The sequence below is a fragment of the Carettochelys insculpta genome, chromosome 9, assembly GCF_033958435.1.
Source record: "Carettochelys insculpta isolate YL-2023 chromosome 9, ASM3395843v1, whole genome shotgun sequence".
NCBI lineage: Eukaryota > Metazoa > Chordata > Testudines > Carettochelyidae > Carettochelys > Carettochelys insculpta.
Genome location: NC_134145.1, coordinates 61,424,215 through 61,445,949, shown reverse-complemented (window position 1 = coordinate 61,445,949; position 21,735 = coordinate 61,424,215). Strand labels below are relative to the sequence as shown.

The 21,735-nt window shown below is 43.4% G+C and overlaps 1 protein-coding gene across 3 annotated transcripts in view; it reads right to left on the bottom strand.

Moving 5' to 3' along the window:
- SOAT1 (sterol O-acyltransferase 1) overlaps window positions 1-20,050 on the bottom strand; it is a 45,821-nt gene extending 25,771 nt beyond the window's left edge. The window contains exons 1-3 of one of the 3 annotated variants that reach the window (XM_075003216.1): window positions 19,957-20,050; window positions 15,069-15,204; window positions 5,302-5,360 (exon numbers count right to left, since the gene is read on the bottom strand). In XM_075003216.1, the coding sequence (XP_074859317.1) occupies window positions 5,302-5,360; window positions 15,069-15,198 (189 nt within the window). In that variant the 5' untranslated portion in view covers window positions 15,199-15,204; window positions 19,957-20,050. Of the gene's footprint in view, window positions 1-4,802; window positions 4,835-5,301; window positions 5,361-15,068; window positions 15,205-18,486; window positions 18,594-19,956 lie in introns of those variants that run through there. The other 2 variants (XM_075003217.1, XM_075003218.1) reach the window with 2 other exon arrangements.
- Window positions 20,051-21,735: the final 1,685 nt, after the last annotated feature.

Here is a 21,735-nt window from a genome sequence, read left to right as displayed (position 1 = left end):
TCTCCCAAGAATGCCTCATTGGGCACATGGCAGATATTAGAAAACCTTTTCAACAGGAAGCCAGATGCATATCTTGAGTCCTCAACATGTACCTCACCTCCTTGACTTCCACAATGAAACAGGCACCACCCCATGCGCTGAGTTAATGTTCACTCTTCCGCGCCCCCCCGCCCCCCCCCCACCCCATCTCAACTAATCAGTGAGCTGAAGAAAAGGAATCTGGCTCATTCCCCTAGGGCCAACCAGCTCATTCGTAAGGGAGTGCATAGAGAAAAATTGGAATTCCAGGGCTCAGGATTCTTATGGTGTGTCCTACAACCGCTGATACTGCTCCAATTCCCTCTCTCTCATTCCCAGTTGAGCGGTCTAGGAAGATCTTTGTATCTTTCCTACCTCCTTCCTGAAAGGTCACCTACTGAGCTGGGGAGGGCAAGTTTGGACAGGGGCTAACTGGCACAGAGTACTTGCAGGAGGGAAGTACATTGGTCATTTATGCATGCTGGAGAGATGGTAGGTGGAAGACAATTTTCTGCATCAGGGTAAATCTGCATTCCTTGTAGGGTGCAATGGTCCATTTCAAGTGGATGTAATACCAGGATGACCAACTGCCCTCTTCACCTTGGAATAACAGCACCGCAGTTTTGAGACTGTTTGGTAAAACACTCTCCCATAATGGCTGGTCAGAGAGGGGCAAACCCCTATGCACCAATATCTCTATTTTAAATAAAATGGAAAAACAACATGGTCATAGCATCCTCCCAAATGGCAAAGCCTTATGCTGCTCCCCATCCCTATACAACCTAATATTCTCCTATGCACAACCTACGAGACCCTTCTGTGGTCCCAGACCACCCCACTTCTGTGGCCCTGCAGACCTTAACTTTCTCTTAACTATCATGGCTCCTTGTGCTATCATGGATTATTTACACTTACACAAGAACTCCCCTGTGCTTAGTCTTGAAAGGAAGGCATTTAATAGAGATTCTGCTTATAGCCACAAAAATGTAATGTAACAGATTCGGCATTATGGCTTCACTGTAGGACCAAGGAAGTAAGCTGCTCTGATTGGAAAAAGGTCTGTGTAAATACAAATGTACTGAGAGCAAAGACACTATAAAGCGAAGAACAAAACATGTTCAAGTGCAGCATAGGTCAATACTATGTCCTCCTCTACCGTGAAAGTCTGCAAATGAGACATCAGGAGTTCCCTGTGAGTTTCTCAGATGCAATTCCTGATTCGGCACCAGCATGCTAGAGAGAACAAGAGAGAAATGCAACAATCTGGGTTTAGCTAGGCAAGTGTTGCAGGAAACAGTGTTTACATGTCATCAGTGGATTGCTGCTATGGACCCAAAAGCGAAAGGGTTAAGAAACTAAACCCATGGAACAAATAAGCACCGTTCAAGTTATTACTCACCCTCCTGCTCACTACACTATTTCTTTGTCTGCTTATAAACTGGTCAACTGTCTAAAAAGTGGCTGTCTCAGCAGCTCCCTTCCTCTTCCCAACTTTGCTGGGTCTCACAGCAGTGAATCAAGTAGCCCAGGAAAACTGGATCTATATGACATACATATGAAACTTAAGCACTCTCTCAAACAATTAAAATGTTTGTTTCGGTTTCTAACTGCCAAATGTGAAGCTTGACCTCAAACTGAGTGCTGCACTATAGTTTGTTCTTTTTTGTATTTGTCTGAAGGATTCCTTCTACAGTCAAAGTACACTCTAATGTTTTAGCTAAGAGAGCAAAACAGCAGTAATCAGGTCATTTTCCACAATGGTATCTAAGATTAGCCATTTCCCCTCCAGTACCAGGGCAAACAACAGCGATTGTGTGATACTGGGAGGCAGAGTTCAATTCACTGGCTTCTGTTGTGCCTATTCAAGTTGCTGACAAAGCTGAAGCCCTTGTCTAAAACCTGAATAAGGTCAAGTTTTAATGTAAGAGAAGTGTTTGTTTTAGGTACTGAAGTCCCTTCCAGTCCTAGTATTCTATGAAGTCTAGGTTCAGAGTTCTCAGCCAATAGCTTCCCAAAGCTCATGCAGACATATTGTTTAATAAAATCACTTATAGTTAAAGGGACCCAATCACCTCTCCAGTCACATGCACCAGAGTTTTAGACTCAGAAAACAGCTCATTGAATAATTACCCCTTTTTTCTCTGGAATTTGAGCCCTAACAATGGGAGGGAGAGGATCACACACTGAATGACGGGAGAGAGAAGAGAACAGGCTTTCCATTGCTCTGACCAGACCCTCAAAAATAGGTGGGCCTCCATCCTCACAGCTTAGCTCTCACTTGTTCCTGGTAACTTATTTCAATTTTAGTTGTTTATCAGCCAAGCTCCACTGTTCTCCACCTCAGTGCTACCCAGGTGACTGAAGAATGCATTGCTTTCTTTTTCTACACTGTAAACTTTAAGCAGGGCAATCAGATCTTAAACAACAGACTTTGACATCTAAACAAAGAGTGATTTTCAAGAGCGATGAAAATCCAGAACTCTCATTCAAGTCAGTGGGTATTCAGGCATCTTAATTAATAAAGTTAATAGTACTGCAACCCTCTCCCTACAATAACCTTGTAATCCCCACATCTTTTTGGGTCCAGGATGCCTAGAGATTACACCATCATGAAATTTCAGATTTAAATACCTGAAATCATGACATTTTAAAAATCCTATGACCATGAAATTGTCCAAAATGGATCATGAACTTGGTAGGCCCCTGCTCATTGAGGCTCCCTTAGCAAAGACACATTTAAAATCAGGAGAGTTCTCAAATTGCTCAGATGATTTTAAAGCTTCAAAACTATTCACCTCACTGAAATCCTGAACTTGGCCAAATTAGTGCACCAAAATGCATTCAGAAGCATATTCCCCTCTTGTGCAATGCCTCCACATCAACTCCAGTTACCCCTACTGTATAATGCATGTTTACCATCCATGAGCAATAACATCAAGATTGTGAAATGAGGATTCTCTGAGGCAAGGGCATTCACCTCTCCTTTTAAGAGTTATTCATTCCCTCCCATTCTGTAAGATTGCAAAATTACTGATCATTGCTGTGCAATACTCATGACCTTAAAGAAAAGGTGCGAGTAAGGCACAGCATGCTCTGAAAAACGTGAGCAAAAGAAAACTAGTTGCTAGGACGAGGAATGGCATGAAGTATGGGCACGGGACACCCAGGCACAATAGCATGGCAAGGTTTGGAAGTTCATTCTTTGTCTTAACTAGACTAACGGCAATCAGAGGTAAAAAGGTTTTAACAAAGCCAATGGGTATTTGTTAAGACGAGTTGAAAACCATTTGGGAAGAAAGACTGCACAATGTGCATAAATTTCTGTTCTGATCAAGTATAAAAATTCATTCCTCTGTCAAAAGTCTCTACTCCATTTCTGGTTCCCAGGGAAGGAAAGATAGCAAAGGAGTTTCCATTCATGTTGTAAAGCACTGTAGTGAAGTGAGAAAACCTGTCTTTTTTTCCCCCTGATATTCATTGCCAGGCCAGTGAGGCAAGAGATGTCTGGCAAGGAAAAGGAAGATGTACAGAGATATGAAATAGTAAGAGCCCTGTAAGACTTACACTGGGAGAAGCCAACTTCACTTTCAACAGGGATTAAACTGACTAATTATTCAGACTAGAAAGCCAGAAGTATCTCTGAATGCATGATCAAGGGCTGACAGTTTGCCTCCCTATTTGACGATCAGAGCAGGACATGCAAACAAGCTTGTGCCCACACCCCCCACAAAAGCAGCCCTAAGTTTGTCATGAGGACTCAGCTGAGATATTACTGATGTTTTTGCCTTCATGTTGAAAGGATTTTAAATTTCAGATTCCAGAAAATTTAAAGTGACCAAAAAAAGGAGGCAGCTCAACTCCAGGCCTATTGCTTTGAATAGCCCTCTTTTAAAACCCCAATCCTGCAGACATGTCAAGTGCCCTAACTGGAAAAAGTAAATGAAGTAAACTTTCAAGTTACATGGTTGGGGGGAGGGGGGTGGAGTTCTTGCAATCCCAGCTAAACTCACATTTTTGTGCAAGTTGAGGGGAGATGGGAACCAGGCAGCAGCCTGGTTTCAAGCTCCCTTGGGCCTGCAAGAGAAGGAAAACTGAGCAGCTCACCATGGCTGGTCAGTTTCCTGGCTCCTGGAGTGGTGGGGAGCCGGGAACCAGAGGGCAGCTTGACTCCCCTCCACTCCTTGGAGCCAGGATATTCATCAAGGCTGCTGCCCTGGTCAGTTTACCAGCTCTGCAAGTGAAGGAGAGCCAGAAGCCAGGCAGCTGCTTGGTTCCCAGATCCCTACCACTCCAGAAACCGGGAAACCACTCCTGTTAGGGATGACAGCCAAGAGTCAGGCTGCTGCCCCTGACAGGACCAGTTTCCTTGCTCCTATCAGGGGAGGCAGTTCCATTAACCTGACACACACACAACTTGGTTACACGTATCCCAAGGCTTTACTGTAGAACATTCAATGCACAAGGAGATTGATCAGAGGGGGTGGGGGGAATAAAACAAATCTATTTCCCTAACCCACCAGAAATGGTAGCATTTTAAAGCCTGCACTTCATCATAGAGTGGCAAAGCACACAACTCAGGTGAACAATTGTAGATGTAGCCTTCAGGGAATTATATCAGTGTTAAAAACCACACCACCCCTGCATGGACTATTGTACTGGAACCTGTGATATTCTTGTTGGTCCCGTTTGAATAAAAGATGTCATGAAGAATGAAGAAGTTCTATACAAATTAGAACCCACAGCTTGATGGCAACACTGCAGCCTGTCTGCACTAGAAAAATCACCTTCTACAGCCGAGGGAGTGCAAGGTTCCCTGCTGAAAAGGGTGAGAGAAAGTATGTTAGTACAGCTTGTCCACAGCCTTAAAAAACAGGCTGAATACTAGGCAGTGGAATAGCCCATTCAATAGATGAGGAACTTTTTCCTTTAAACATTAAAGCTACAAGTTCCCCAAAATAGCAGTTATAGCTATATCAATCTGGATATGGATGTCAAAGTTCACATGCTTGTTGTTTGTAGAATTAACTGTTTGCAGCTCAGGTAGAACACAGGCTGATAAAAATATTGACTCAGCTGTTTTGATTTATCAGATGCCTGTAAAGAGCACAGAATGGGAAGAATAAGGGCTTGTGTAAAACTACTGCTAAAAGATACATCTGAATGCTGGCATTATGAAGGATTAACCAACAAAAGAAACATAAGACACTGTTTCGTGCTTCCAAGGGAGCTCCCTCAGGAGTCTGGATCCTTGCTGCCAATAAATAAGTGTTAAGAAATATTTACCTCTGCCTCTGCTATTAGCTGCATTTTCTTTGTTATCACGTGGTCAACATCAACCCAACCTAAAGGAGAAAAAGCAAATATTTAATAGTTATGTTTTCAGTAGATAGGACATGGCCAAGCTGAATGCTCAAAAGCAGGCAGAAAAAGCAGGAACAGCATACACCTGCTCACAGAAATTGGATTTATCATTAACTTTGTCTGTGATAAGCCAAGTGCCCCCGTTAAGCACAGGACTGACCGAGTGGTAGGCAACTTAGAAGTCAAAAAGGAACATTTTGGTATGTTATGTAAATGGCGATTTTATTAAATACAACAATTGCTCAAATTCAAGCACCCAGTGACTTCACAAGTGTCAAGTATTCTCCCTCCACTCCCAGTATCAATTATTTTTAAGCTTCACCAGGACAAAAAGAAAAATACCTATTTTTGATACAATCAGGAGGACAAATGTCAGAGTTATCCCCAAGAGTTTAACCTAATCAGCTGCACTCTCATATTAGACTAACCTAAGGATAGATTTGGGCAAGTTACTTTAGCCCATTGATAACCTTAACTTAGAGTCATCAGCAGTATGCCATTTATTTATATCATCATAGCACTTAGGAGCCCCAATTGTGGACCAGGTGTTACACAAACATGGAACAAAAAAAGGTGCCGGCAGCAAAGTAGCAAGGTCACACTGACAGCAAGACACAGTGGACTGAGACTGGACCACAATGGCAAGACCAGGTTCCAGCATATCTTGGCAATAGAAAGCACAGAACTGAGATTCCCTGAAGAAAGGCATTTTGAAAAAACCTCGGGGGCAGTGGGGTAGGAATACAGCAGGCTGCCTATACAAATTTACAATGAGCTTAACCAAAGACACAGCACTCAAAGATCTGTATATCACCAGGTCTACACCAGGCCAGGCCTACACTAGGGGCAAGTTCAAGTTAAGACACTTGACTCCAGCTACGTTCATTGCATGGAGTTGATGTACCTTGATTCAAACTATGGCGCTGTCCTCACAGGCAGCAGTCAACTCGAAACCCTCAGTGTTTGATTTACTGTGTCCATACTAGATGCACTAAATCGAACCCTGTAAGATCGACCTCTGGAGTGTTGATCCACTGGTAAACCTAGATGTGTCCTTAATGTTTACCACTACGCTTAAAAGGACAGAGTCCAACTGTTATCCCTGTTTATAACCACATTTTGAAAAAGATTTAATCTGAAGCATATTAGAGGAAAAGATTTCTAATAAGCTATTCTGTGTGCATGCAGGTAAGTCACTATATAGCTGCACACAAAGAACAGTGTTGACTTTGTTCCTTGTTCTCCTGAGAGGACTACAGCAGTTCATTACAGGTAGAAAGTTAAATATATCACAACATGTTAGAGGGGACCAAAAAAAAAAAAAAAAAAGCACAGATGGGAAGTGTTATTCCATTATGTAAATACTAGAACCAAGGCCTTGCTGCGCAAGAGTTGTATTTCCTGTCAGGAGCAGTGCCCCTTTCTGGTTATCCCTAAGGAACACAGTATCCCCAACAGTTGGAGTGGAGGTAAGGACACTAAATGGTAAAGAATGGGAACAACTGATAACATTTTGGCTTTTGGAATTTTTTTTTTTTTTTTGTTTGGAACTACATAAGTCTTCCCAAGGTCCCTAAACTTGGCCAACCCTGAAAACAGTCATAAACAACTTTTAGAAGGCCACACACATCCGTGTGGGACTTCTCTGTAGTTCTCATCTTAATCTTGCAACTAATTCAGAATGCCTAGGTAGAAAGGGGACAGCAGTTCATTGGTAGCACACAACCTGCCCCAACAAGTTGCTGTCTTATGTATAAAGCACTTCAACTTTCATAAAAGTTACTTATTAAGTAAAAGATTGGTGGCAAATTTGTTTAAAGACTTTAGTAGAAACCAGTCTTGAACCTCCTCCTACAAACAATCCAAAGTTAAAACATTAGGCCAATATTTATTTCGTTTCTCTCTATACTAGTTCATCTTACTAAAGAGAGGCTTGTTTACAACCAGCTCATCAAAATTTCATCCATGTATTCATTTGCATTCACTGTAATGCTGGTTATGTATTTAAAGCCTTCCTACTGCTATCGGGAAACTTTAAACCCAGCAGAAAAGGCATTCAGAAACTGGAACAGCAGCATACCACGAGAAATGCAGGATCAATGAGAGTGTTGCATAATCAATTATGCTTGGAGAATATTTTATAGTTGTAACATAATACATTGTACTTCTGCACGCGGGTAACAACTTTTTCTATTGTTTATAGTTTCTCTCTCTCTCTCTCCATTGTGGATGAAGTAATGCCTTTTATTGAACCAAAAAACTCTTCATGTGTGGAAAAGTACAAGGAGCACCATAGCTAAATATCAGAACTTTGGCATAAGGCGTTCAATTGTGGGACAGCACGTTCTGTATGTGTGGCAAAGGTTATAGGGTTTCAGACTGCTGCCATAAGCTACAAAACCAGCATATTTAGTAAGATTCATTTTAATGTCTAGCCAAGGTATGAATTTAAGCTTCCAACTTGTCTTTTGAAAGTGCTATGTAAGTTTTGTTTGAGGATGAGAACCAAGGCTAGATCACTTTGTGGGAAGAAAAAAAAAGAAAAGTTCATCCATAGGTGACATGGTCTTTTTATCTTATTTTTTCCAAAGGAGTCCTTTCAAGAGTGTAGTAAACTATCTATTTTCACTCACAGTGTTACTAGGGCATACAGTGTCCTGGATGAGGCGTACCACATGTTGTGATAGGCATGTGTAGGAGCCACGGATCTTGAAAGGTATGTTAGGGAGGAATATTAAATCATTGTAGCAGTGGAAATAATGTCAGCAGGTTTTCTGTCTGTTGTTATGGCAGAGTCTTTTTTTGGTTTACATTTGTTTATAAGACATGACAGCTACCCTTAGACTAAAATAGGTTTTATTTTCGGCCAGCTGTACATAATAGCATTGCGGCAAAGCATAACTCGTGAGGAGGTTCAGAGAAAAAAAAATAGTGGGAGTTGTGGTAAGATGTTCAAACCAGTACTGAGTGCAGTCACGCTGCAATCATTCCCAATAAATTTGTCTATACAGTAGACCCTAGATTTATGGGAGGGTTGCGTTCCCACGAACGCTCGTGTAAGTCAAATTTCGCGTAGTAGGGGGTGGCTTCTTCTCCGGTGGAACGCATGTTGCAAGGTAAGTCCTGGGGTGTTGGAAGAGGGGAAGGGGTTCAACCAGAGCCACACGCAGGTGGGGAGGCAGTAGTACCATAGGTGGGGAGGAGGTGTGAGCCAGAGCCATGCGTGGAGAGAGTTGAGCTAGAGGAGTCACATGCAGGGGGTAGTGAGCCAGGCTGCAGTGGGTTTCAAGGAGGGCAAAGGCGGGTGGGGGAGAAGAGGTCTGAACCAGAGCCACGTATGGGGGGGTTGAACAGGGGCTGCATTGGTGGGGGGAGCGATCTGGAGGCATGAGCAAGTGGTGAGTGAGGCTGGGGGGAGACGAATTTTGAGTTGCGCTTAACTCGTGTCAATGCAAGTTACGTACAACTCAAAATCGTGTATTTTGAGGGCTTCCTGTAATAGGGCTTAGTGAACATTTTACAAGTAGCACCTGCGTATTTAATGGCCTTGTGATGTGGACAAAGACATCTGGGAGGGATGAACAACACCACAGAATGCACACGCATCACTATCAAGCTATCGGGAATGGCTCACGAACATGGGTGCCAACCTCAGGACAGACTATTACAAAACCAGGGCACAAACCTCAAACTCACTGTTTCAAGATTAAATTTCACCAAAAATGCAGCAAGTGTGAACTCCTCAAACACTACTGCACCCTTAACATAGCTTCACTGAGTCCCATTTTAGCAATCCAGTCTATTCTGCTACCCAGACAAACTCACCTTTGTAACAGATGGCCCCTTGCACCAAAATTCAGATCAAATTTCATGTTACTCCCAGCCCCAACAGATCACACAGCCCAGGTTAACTGCATCTTATATGTCTTGCCAATCTTCTGTTAAAACTAACTAAAAGGTTATTAACAAGAAAAAAAGTTACTTACAAGATTAGAGCAGGTAAGCACACATCAATAAGTCTCAGAGGGGTAGCCACGTTAGTCTGAAGCTCCACAAACAAGCAGTCCTGTGGCACCTTACAGACTAGCTCATTTATTAGGTTATGAGCTTTCGTCTGTGGGTTTTGCCCATGAAAGCTCATGACCTCATGAATTTTAGACTCTGAAGTGCCACAGAACTGCTTGTTATTTACACACAAATGACAAGTCTTAGGTGTCAAAAAGTAACAGACTACTACAGTGCGCAAGATCTATAGGCCCTTTAAGACCAACCGAAGATAGGCAACTTTTCCTGACTACTGTACCCTTTTCAGGGCTCTCATTTGTCTGGTGTATCCTCAAGTTCTCCTGTGTTTAAAAATGACTTGCTTACAAAAATATAAAAATACCAAAGTACCACAGCATACTATTATTGAAGAACTACTTAGTTGCTCATTTTTAATGATAATTATAAAATAAGTTGGAATATTAATATTGTGCTTACATTCCAGTGTATAGCACATAAAGTCACACAAACCAGTCATCTTATGAAATTTTAGTTTGTACTGACTTTTACTAGTATTTTTATGTAGCCTGTTGTAAAAACTAGGCAAATATCTAGATGATTTTATGTATCCCTGGAAGACCTCTGCAGTGCTCCCATGGATACATGCAACTTAGTTGAGAACTACTGCTCTAGCTAACTCAAGTGTGTTGGCTCTACAACATTAATAAGGCGTTTCAAAAACCACAAAAGATTACTCTCATAACTGATGACTTGAGTAGCTAATGAGTCCACAAAGCAACTAGATTAGTAGAAAAGTTGCCTTTTTATAGAATTGTATTACAGACTAGAACCACGCTATAACCCAGAGTCGCTTAAAGTTACATATTATAAAGTTAAGAGTGGAACACTCTGTAAACTCTATAAAGTTAAGAGTGGAGCACTGGAACACTTTTAATCACAATGCAGTGAGCAGAAGCCACTACTGATGGTGGTCATTAAGTAGCAAGACTTCAGCAAGCAGTTTTGCTATTGGCCAAATAACTCAAGAATAATGACAAGACGACCCCACCTGAAGAAAAATAGAAGGAAACATGTCAAAGACAAGCCTCAGAACATTTAGATGACAAACTATAGGAAGATAACATGACTGCAGACTATGCGGTGAAGAGCGTCACTCCTGGAATCCCGCTTAAAAGGCCTATTCAGAAATGGGAATCCTCTCTTTCAGAATTCATATAAGACTCAAAATGTTCAACTCATGTATTGCAAACCCCCCAGGAATATATCAAACAGCCCCCAATAATGACATCATGTGAAGATCTTTAAACCCATCTGTATGCACAATGGACAGCAAGATAGCTACCTATATGCACAATTCTAGCAGGTGTTTTATATGCACAGGACACAGTACACATGGCTGGAAATGGTATTTGAACTGGAAAAATTAATGCAAAGATAGTCCCAGGACTTTGACAAATATTTTGTATTTGTAAGACACCTTTCACCCACAGATCTGAAAGAATTTAAAATATTACACCTCTCTACCCAGGCAGAGAAATTATCCTTATTTTATAGAGGGGGAAGCAGCCAGTGATTAAATAGTATGTCTAAGGTCACACTGGCTGTGTCTACACTAGCAAGTTCTTCCACAAGAAGGGGGCTCTTTCGAAAGATCCTGTGGAGCATCTACACACAAAAAGCATAGACGCTTCGCAGGGCCATTCTTTCAAAAGAACCGTTCTCACGGCACCTGATTTTTTTGGCCCCTGGCCCATGCTTTCAAAATAAGCAGGGGCTCTGTGGACACTTTTGAAACAGATGATCACCCTTTTGATCTGCTTTTTTGTGTGTGGACACACTTTTTCAAAAGAGATCTTCCAGAAAGGCTTCTTTCAAAAGATCTCTATACTACAGACTTAGCCACTTCAAGTAAGGAAGAGACATGAGATGACATCTTAGTCCCAATTCTCAGTCCTTTTGACCAACCAATATAATGCTATCTGCCCAAAGTAAAACTAATCTAAAATTACTCCAGTGTGCAGCTACCTGCCTGAAGTAAAACTAACCCAACATTACTCCACTGCAAGGCTACCGTGCTGTTCAATTTAATGCATTCTCAAGATATTGCCTTGTTTCCGTTTACTAAATTAAACTAATTTTTACACCCAGTCAGTACAGGCATATGATGAGTCCACAATGACTAACAGCTCAGCTGAGTAATTAAAGTACATAAAGGTCACAGAAGGCATGGGTCACTGAGCTGCTGTCCAAGAACAAATTAGATTAAAGCTTCAGACACATACACATCATGTGACTGCTTCCTTGGCAAGCTAGAAAGAGCCACTATTATCTAGATTAAGGATCTTTCAACTGTAGGTGTCTTTTTCTGCCTTCCTTCAATGCCAATGGTTTTGCAATAACAAGAGAAGCAAAGAAAGACAGATCCTAGAATAATTGGTGTTCTTCGGTTGGACCCTACGCGATCTCTGTAAGAGAAAGCAACTTTACATTTGATTTTCACAGAGAACATAACAATGGTTCCAGAAGCAAACCCCAGGAATGTGGATCGAAAAGGAACAGGTCTCCAAACACACAAAATTGATTTAAATCAGATTCATAAATTTACATATAAACTTGATGTCCTAACTTATATTCCAATCTTTTCATAAAAGGCACCCATCTTGAATGTGGTCTAGCTAGAGTAGAAATTCAGAGACTAATACAGCCACACAAGTGTTAAGAACTCTAGGCCATTGGCTACTTGTAGTCTTCCACTTTTTCTTCCTCCTAGATAATCTGGTGGTGGGTTTTGTTTTTACTGTTTATAAACTCTTCCAATTCCACTTTGAGCTCTTTTATGTTTGTAATTTGGGAAAACTAAACTGAAATATTACCTATTTTGAAGCCTACAAGATCAGTGTTATCCTCCGATAAATTTCAAAGCCCCAGCCCCTATTGCAGAAAAAGCTCTACAGTATTTCCCAGTGAAAATATTTCACCCTCAAGGATGATAGCTGCATAGTGCCCAAAGAACATAGACATTCCAAGATATAGTTTTCAAGGAAAGAGGCACTCACTCAGATGCCAAGAGCCAGCTGCAGAGAGAATTAAAAGGTAGGACTTTAGTTTTTAACTTAATTCCATAAAAAGCCGAAGTAACAACAGGAGCACTGCTAGAATGAAGAGTTCTTGGTGGGCAATGCTGACAAATCAGGCTGGCCGCTTCATTCTGAATAACGTTAACACTCATGCCTTAATAAAGCAAGCTGAAGTAATCCAGCCCGAAACAAAATGAACTGGATGCCTGTGGCAAAAATCATTCAACAGTGCAACTATGACTACCAAATTCAGGGTCCATTTTGGTCAATGTCATGGTTATAGGCATTTAAAATTAGTACATTTCATTATTTTAGCTGTTTAAATCTGAAATTTCATGGTAGTATAATTGTATGGGTCCCACTCCAAAAGAGAGTTGGGGGCACCAGGCAACTGTAAGGTAGACTGCAGTACAGCTATCCTTACTTCCTTACCACTGCTGCCCGTAAAACTGCCTTCAGAGCTGGGCAGCTAGATAGTGGTGCCTGCTGGCCAGGAGCCCAACTCTGATCGAAGAGATGCCAGCAACAACACAGAAGTGAAGATGGCTTGGTATGGAATTGCCACCCTTACTTCTGCGGTGCTGCCTGCAAAGCTGGGTCCTCTATCAGCAGCTGCCACTCTTCAGCCACACACCTCCGAAGGCAGCAGAGCAGAAAGGCAGTGTATTTTCATAGTGCCACCCTTCTGTGCTGAGAGATCAACAAACAGCTGCCACTCTCCACTGGCCCATCTCGGGAAGCAGTGCAGAAATAAGGGTGGCAATACCATGAGCTCTTGCAATTAGAGAGGTCCCCTGATTAGAAAAATGTTGGTCTCCCCTCAGTGAAATCTATATAGTAAAAGCCCAAAAAAGATAAGTATCATTGAGGAAGACCAGATTTCATAGTCTGACATGTTTTTATGACCTTGAATTTGGTAAGGGTCTAAGCATGAGGTAGTCTTCTAGCTACACTCTGGAAGAAGGTATATTTTTCACAGCAATGCCTATTTGAACATTCTAGCAGCAACAATAAGGAGTTCGGGGGACTACAAAACTGCTGTCTCAAGATTAGGATTATTTGAAGACTCATTCCACTCAACAGAGCAAGACAGCCACTGTATTTGGAGGTTCTACTGGAGTTTTCATTGTTTGGTGTTACAATAATAAACCCTATTCCTTTACATTTGTGCTTTACTTCTCCATTTGGCCCTTTAAAAAGCCTTCAATTCCATAAAGTCACTCCAACCCTGAAAACTCAGACAATACATGGCATTAGCTTACATAATGGGCCATTCCCTACCCTCCTGCACAGGTGCGATATCTCCAAATTCTACTCTCAAATACTACAGAAGAGATGGGCAACAAGCAGCTGGGGGTGGGGGATGAACATAGCTAGCCAGGGTTACCCTGGTGGGCCACCAGATGCTTCAATTACCTGCACATCCACAGATGCAGCTGCTTGCAACTCCCATTGCTTGCAGTTTGCCATTCCCAGCCAATAGTAGTTGCAGGAAACGGTGTGGACCAGGATACCACTTCCCACATCTCCCACTGACCACAATCAATGAGAGCTGCAGGCAGCTACACCAGAAGATGCACCAGTAAATGAAGCATATGGCAGCCCACTAGGGACTAATCTTGGTGAAAGGCATCTCTCCCACAGGCCACTAATTTCCCCACTCTCGCTTTACAGAATGGAATTCAGGAAAGATGACAGGGGAATTCACACTGAGTTTGGGTAATCAATTTTATGATGCCAGCTTGGGAAAATTTTATCCTATTACCCCACACATCAAGTGAACTACAAGGAAGTACCTGGACTTGCACCAAAAATGAGGCATGAACTTGGCAGGAGTCCCTTCATCAAGCCAATGAGAAACTGTGAAATGTATGGGAGATGCTTTTGTTATTTTATATGTACGTCCAGCAATTTCTTATTGTACTATTTACTACAGGACTACCAGGATTAAGTCCAGCAGATGATTCTTGACACTTTGATCACGGGAAAAGGAACAGCTGCTCAGACAGGATCTGTTTAGCCAACACCCAGGGTTATTAACTAGGATTTTCTGCCTCTGCTTCTGTTGGGCTACACAAACTAGTCCAACTCAGAACAAGAGAAGCCAAAAAAACCACAAAGAACACTTGGGAATGATAAAATATCTGCTCTCTGAAGACAGCAACCCATGACAGCATGAAAACAGACAAAGCCTCCAGCATAGGGGGTGTTCCATATAAGCCTCCCTAGTTTTTGCATAAAACATGTGCCGATTGCTTAACATGCACATGTTAATAACCCTTTGCTCTTATTCCGCTTTGTTTCTACTGTGAAATTGAAAAATATGTTGTCTTGAAAGGACTGTTTTGTGTCACCATACTCACAAATTGGTCACAGTTCCTGAAGGGAAGACTGGCAGGGCTCCAGTCCAGTCAGCCCTACTTAAGAATCACAGTGAGTACACAACATGCTATACCCCAGGACCCAGTGTGACAGTGGGAGAATTTTGGGATTCCTCTTTAACAGAGGCGATGGTAAGAGGCCTGACATCTAGCAGTAGAGTTGCGAGCCATACTAGGATGGGATAAAAGTCCAGATAACCCTGAACCATTACTGAAATAACCTCACCGTTGCTTGAGTTTTGGAATGTCTTCTCTCCCTCAGATCTCTTCTGCATTTCAGTCTTCTCAGGAGCCCCATGCCCCATAGAACTCTGCTGGCGGTGTCTTACGGAAGCACTGTTATCTTCACCTACCATTGTTGTCTACCACAGAAAAGATGAAAGACTTGGTCAGCTTAATAAATAAATGTATTATATCTGAGGCCTTTTGCTATTACACATTTGGCTTCTCCCGCCTTTGACTTCCCAGTGGAAGTGGGCGGGGTGGGGAAAGGGGAGTGGGTAAATGGAACTGTCATTCTAACAATGCTAACCGCACTCCCATCCCAAATACCTGCTTAATATAAAACCTGCACCAAGAACTTTATCTCCTGCCCCCTTCTCTCCAGGAGAGACAGTAAGTGAAATGGTAAAACTTAATTCACACCACAATCCCATCACATCTTAAGCAACTAGAGATCTTCAACACTGTTCCCAACACTGTATACAGGCTTTTCAAATACTTCACTATACAAGTGATTTGTGCTGGTAGTTTACATAGCAAAAACCTTTATCAAAAACCAGTTTTGAGGGACCTCCCCCCGCCTTCTCCCACAGTTTCATGTTGGCATTGTAGAAGAAAACACTAAGCCTGAGAATACAAAACAATCCCCTCCCTGTTAAACTTAAGTCCTCAGTAAACATTTGGTCTTATTTAGATGAATGACTGTACTGCAAAACTGCAGTGAAACTGGAAGACAGACAACTGTGTTTGTTTAAACCACATCAAACCCAACAGCAGGGCCATTGCAGGAGGCTGAACTATTGCTTAACATTCCCGCACCACTACCACGACCCCACTTTTAAATGCAACACCTGGTCTTTAAAAGGGAAGGAAGGTGTCCCCCCAACCCCTCTGCCATGGTCGCCAAGAGGAAGATCAAAACAAAAAAAGCAGTCAAGTAGCACTTCAAAGGCTATGGTCTGAAGAAGTGAGTCTGTCCCACGAAAGCTCACCAAATAAATTATTTTGTTCGTCTTTAGAGTGCTACTTGACTGCTTTTTTGTTTTGATAGTACATAGACTAGCATGGCTTTCTCTCTGTTACTATTCAAGAGATATATGGTATCTTGCCCTATGTTTGACTAAACAAAGTAGACATTTATGACTCTCCCTAAAGCCGCACCCTGCAGAGACCTGTTTCTAAATCCAGGCTTTCAAAACACCAGTAACATACACACACTGTTCTTTCTTAAAACGAGCTCCATACATTTATCTAGTGCTTCTCATTTACAGAGCCATTTTGAACATTTCTAGTCCGAGCATACTCATTGTAAGGAAATAGCCATTTAAGAAAACACTACAATCAGGGTCTCCGTCAACCACAGGTGCTCAGGCCTCCAGTGTCACACCTCATGAAAGAAACACTCAGCTCTAGCAGCAGTTTCCCTTCCCACATCACATTGAGAGCCGCTTCTGTACAGACAAAGGGAAGAATGCCACCTATGGAACCTTCACTTTCACCTCCTGAAGCACCTAGGGGTTCTTGGGAAGCCCCTCAACAATTAATACTAACCAGGCCCAGTTCTATTTATCATGAGATGGCAGCCCAAGCTGCAAGCTCTAACACAGTGATGGGCAACCCAGGTTACTGAGTGGGCCACAAGATTGCCATAATCAAAACAGCCTCCTGGGACAGATTAGTTTTGCTAACTGGCTTGTGTATCGGGAATTTGCAGGGTGTGCCTACTGACTGACACCAGTGCTTTGATTGGATGCAGAGGGAGTACATGGCTCTCACAGTTAATATGGTGTGCAATCAGCATTCATCACACTTTATGTGCCCTTGCTTTAGGCACATGTCACTTTAGGAATGCTAATAGGAAAAACCTACCTGAAAACCCCCCATGGGGGCAACAGTAAACAAAACGTCTCTCAGGCCACATACAGAACCTGGATGGACCACATATGGTCCGTGGACCACAGGTTGCTTCCCACCTCTCTAACACAACCCTGGACCAAAGACTATACAAGTGAGAGGAAAAACTTCCCTATTAACATACGCACACACACACAAACCCCAGCAGGTAGCTTGTGTGAACAATCATTTACGACAGGTAATACTGCTTTAATGCAAATTTACACAAGCCAGGAAATTACATTAGAGGAAGAGTTTCTATACACTTGCATCACATACCAGATTAAATGCCTTATATCAGACTGGTTTAAAAAGGACATAGTCTACCTGGGGATGTTTTGTGTACCACTGCTACTATCATCTCACCACAAACCCAGTTTATATTTACTTCACATATTCCTCTTTACTTGTCCTCTGAAAATCAAAATTCTAGGAGGAACTCAGAGGTCTGATGTTAACACAACACACTGTCACAGGGATCATCTCAAGTGAGCCCAAAGCTTAATGCTGGGGGGAGGGGGAACCACAACAGCACTTCCCACCTCTGAAGTACATAAACATTACATCCAGGGCTGACATCCTTGCAAGAAGAGAGAGGATCTCTCTCAAATCACAGGAGGTCAGGGCTTCAGCCTCACAGACTTGATTACATGAATGTCATTTATCATACAAGATCAAGTAAGGATTTTTTGCACATGGAGGAAGAGACTATACCGGAGTGGGAGGGGCAAATTCATCTTAATGTACACCCTCAATATTAAAAAGACAATATTTTCCTAAAATATTTGTCAACTGTCAATGTGTCAGTTTAACAAAAGAGAAAGAATGTTCTCTCTTTCTCCACTAATCTCCTTTGGTCCTGAGCAAATCACAAGACAATGCTAAGATAAAGGACATATTTCAGGAGCACTGCAGCAGACAGGGCTAACTGTTTTCTGAATCTCACCTTGGCACACAGAGTCATAAAGAATACAATGAACAACCTACAACATGGACACAAGAATCACCTCATCTTTCCTGGTAGATGAGATTTTAGACAAGGAAAGATTTAATATTATGACACCTCCCTTACACAAGGACAAGAGACTTTCTACACTCAACACTATTAACCCAGACCCTGAAATTAAAAGCCAATATAATTAAACAACAGCAAGCTAAACTCCCTCACTGTACTTTTAGTTATCTTCTTTCTTCTTCCCCAAGAACTCCCACATTTCCTTTTTATGCTTCCATCCAATTCACCTGCCTCAGGCTGGTAAGTAAATACATTCATCAGTCCTCTGGCTCAGTGAATGTCATGAAGTTAATCTCTTCTGGTGTTCTTCCTCCCACAAGTTCAGCAAATCACCACTTCCACGTGCTAAACTTCCTCATACACATACCCTTCTGTCCACCTTTACTCTCCAGTAAAGCGCAGTGATTGTTCCCGATACCCACCCTATGCTTCTTCCTGGTTTCAGAACCATGAACAGATCTTCTCAGCAAAGCTCACTTTAAATGAAGTATCAGATACTAGGTATTATACTCACTCAAACACTGAGATTGAGTTTCTTCATCTCCCTTTTCAATTACTTCTGGGATTAATGAGTTTACTTCACATTAAATAAACAATAAATTTTAATACATCTTTCTTTATATAGTCACAAGTAAAAAGACTGTGACATGGCTTCAAGCGAAACTGCAGCCTACAGCAAACAAACTCGGTGTCCAAAGAATGTTTTTGGTCTTCATATTGGTAGTTTAAAAAAAAAGAAAAAGAAAAAACCGCACATATACAGACACACACACAAAAAACCCCACCCACCTGCAAGAGATATATAATCTGCTCCCTCAAACCTAGAGTCTTTCATAGAACATAGGTCCTAAAATCAAACTAGCCCATAACCAAAACAAGACTTATGACCTGCAAATAAAATGCTGTTATTTTGTTAGCATTCAATACACTTGTGTAACAAGTGGATTTCCCTTTTTGCTAAACTAGTGTTACTTGCTACACTATAGACAAGGTGAGTGGGATACAAAATTACTTATTACAAAATATCTTTCAAAAACCAGTAATGCCTGAACTCGACCCTCTCCTCCTTATTGCATGTGGACCAAAGGAGCATTACAGAATCAGACCTGGCCAGCTGAAAGGGATCACAAGCGATCAAATCTAGCCCACAACGCTGAGGCGGAAACAAGTAACTCTAGATCTGGTTAGGCAAATACTGGCCTGGATCCAGTCCATCCAGTTTAGTCCCTGGCGGCCCCACGCCTCCACAACTATGGGCCAACCACGGCACTAGCTGCCTGTGGATCGCCGTTTCCCATGGGAAACTGCGTCCCAACCCCTGCTACTTTCACCGCTCCCGCCGTGGCCGGGCAGAGCTGTGACCACCGGATACCTGCAGAAGTAAATACAAAGGGGGCTCGCCAGGCACGAACCCTGGCAGGCTGCCACGTTTTTACTCCCCCTAGTGCCTGAGGCCATCCCTAAGCGATGTTCGTCCAGCCCTGTCCTTCAAAGCCTCCACGGAGGGGATCCCACAGGGTCCCTGGAAGCCCGTCCCAGTGACCCGCCTTCCTTACAAGCCTCACCCCCACCCTCGCAGCTCTCCTTGCACCAGGGAAGCCCATTCGTTCTCCTCCTGCCCTCAGCGGACACGTCCTCACAGCCCTCTTGAGGGCAGCCTTAAAGGCGGGTGATCGCGTCCCCCTCAGCCGCCCCCCCCCCATTCCCAAGGCCGAGCACCCGCCGCCTGTCACCCCCTCCTGCCGACCCTTCTGTCATAGGCGCCTCGCCGCCAAAGCCCAGCCAGGCCCGGGGCTCCGAGGAGCGGCTCCCCGCCAGCCCAGCACCGAGGAACACCGCCCCCTCCCGCCCCGGGGCCACCGCGCCCGGCACCACGCTGGCGGCGCCGGGGCGGAGCAGTGAAGCACCGCGCTCCGCCCCACGGAGCAGCCGGGCCGGTGGGGGCGAAAGCAGCGCGCGCGGACCCGTCCCGGGGCTACGTCACCTCGTGCTCCTCAGCCCGGCGCCCGCGCGACTCAATCCCACCCCCACCGACTGGGCGAACTAGAGAGGAGCCGAAACATCCCAGCCTTCTCCACGCCTCCTTACGTCTCTACGCAAGGAAGGGCGTCAGCGCTCATTGGCTAGCAGCCCCAGTCCCGCCCTACTGCTGCCGGACGGCGCCCGGAATCAGAGCCGGTAGCCCGGGCGCCGCATGTATGCAAAGGCGGGGCTAGGCAGGGAGCACGTGAGAGGCATGTGGAGCGCGCGCGCGCTGGCGGGCCTTCCCCCAATCGCAGGCCGGGGGGCGGAGCTGCGCGTGCCCCTGTGGCGGGTCCCCCGCGTGACGCCTTAGCCAGCCGGCCTCCGGCGCCGCCGCACGTGTTCCGACGCTGCGAGCGAGGTTGCCACGTTGGCCGCTGCTAACTCTTGGGCGAGGCCTGGCAGCAGGCGGCACGTGGCAAAGGGAGCGCTCCAATGGCTCCTCCCCTCCCGAATCCCCACTCACCCTGTTCATCATCTCCACCCAGGAACGGGCCACGTCCTTCAGCCCCCTTGAAAAGCCGAGGGTGGTAGAGACAAGGAGAGGTCGTGGGACTTCGGATAGACTAACCTAGGGCTTCCCAAACGTTATCGAGTTGGGACCTGGTGTTTTTCAGGTTTTTTTTTTTTTGCAGCCCAAAAATATACAGGCATATAAAAATTAAAAATGAATAAATTTTCACTGTTTTATTTGCAATAATAATAGTACCTAGTGATAATGTGTATAATTTCGAAAGACGTAATTTTTTCAATGTGTGGGTACTGGGCTGCAGACCACACTTTGGGAAACCCATGACTAACTAATTCTTTGGCGCATAAGCTTTTGTGGGCAAAGACCTGCTTCGTCAAATGCAGCTATAAGGGGCCCCAAGACTTCTTGTTTTTCCAGATACAGACTAACACAGCTACTCTTCTGGTATGTGTCACCCTGTAACAGTGGCAGGCATCCTAGGCGAAGGGAAGCTGGCCAGCAGTTTAGATTTCTCCTTCTCAAGGAAGTTGACTGCTGAGCAAGCACTACACCCAGCCAGGGGTTTAATACAAAGGCTACCCCCAGCTAGATCTGTTTCAAGTCAATTTGCAAAACTTCAACTACGCATTTAAAAAGAAGTCTCAGGAGTTCCTATCAACTTTCCACCGTTAGAGATCGTTTTTCATCCCAATCCATTACTATCCTGCCAGTGTTCTGCTATGTTGTATTTTATCAAGAAAATATTTCTAATTAGTTAGCAAGAACATTCATAATTAACTGACCGGTAATATTGTTTAAATGAGAAATTGCCCTGAGTTGGATAAATCCAGTTCCAATCCTCTGGAAATTCTAACACTCCACAAGTAGCAAGAGGTGGGTTCATCTGCATATTGGTGTAAAACAGACTGATGCAATAGCAGGAAATAATGTGATTCACTGGAAAATTCCAGTCACAAATTATCTTTAGAAACTTTTATTTGTCTGTAGTAACAGAGAGGGAGCAGTGCTAGTCTGTATACTATCAAAACAAAAAGCAGTCAAGTAGCACAGTCCCACAAAACCTCACCTAATAAATTATTTTGCTAGTCTTTAAAGTGCTACTTGACTGATTTTTATTTGTCTGTATGTCAGTAGCTATAAAGTGTAAAGGGGAAGGGAAAGAATGTCTAAACAGAGAACTAATTTCTGTTTCATCCACAAAGTTACAGTCACATGTCTCCTTCCTATGTGTCTCCTTCCTATTTCAAGTAGGATGGTTTCAAGTTCACA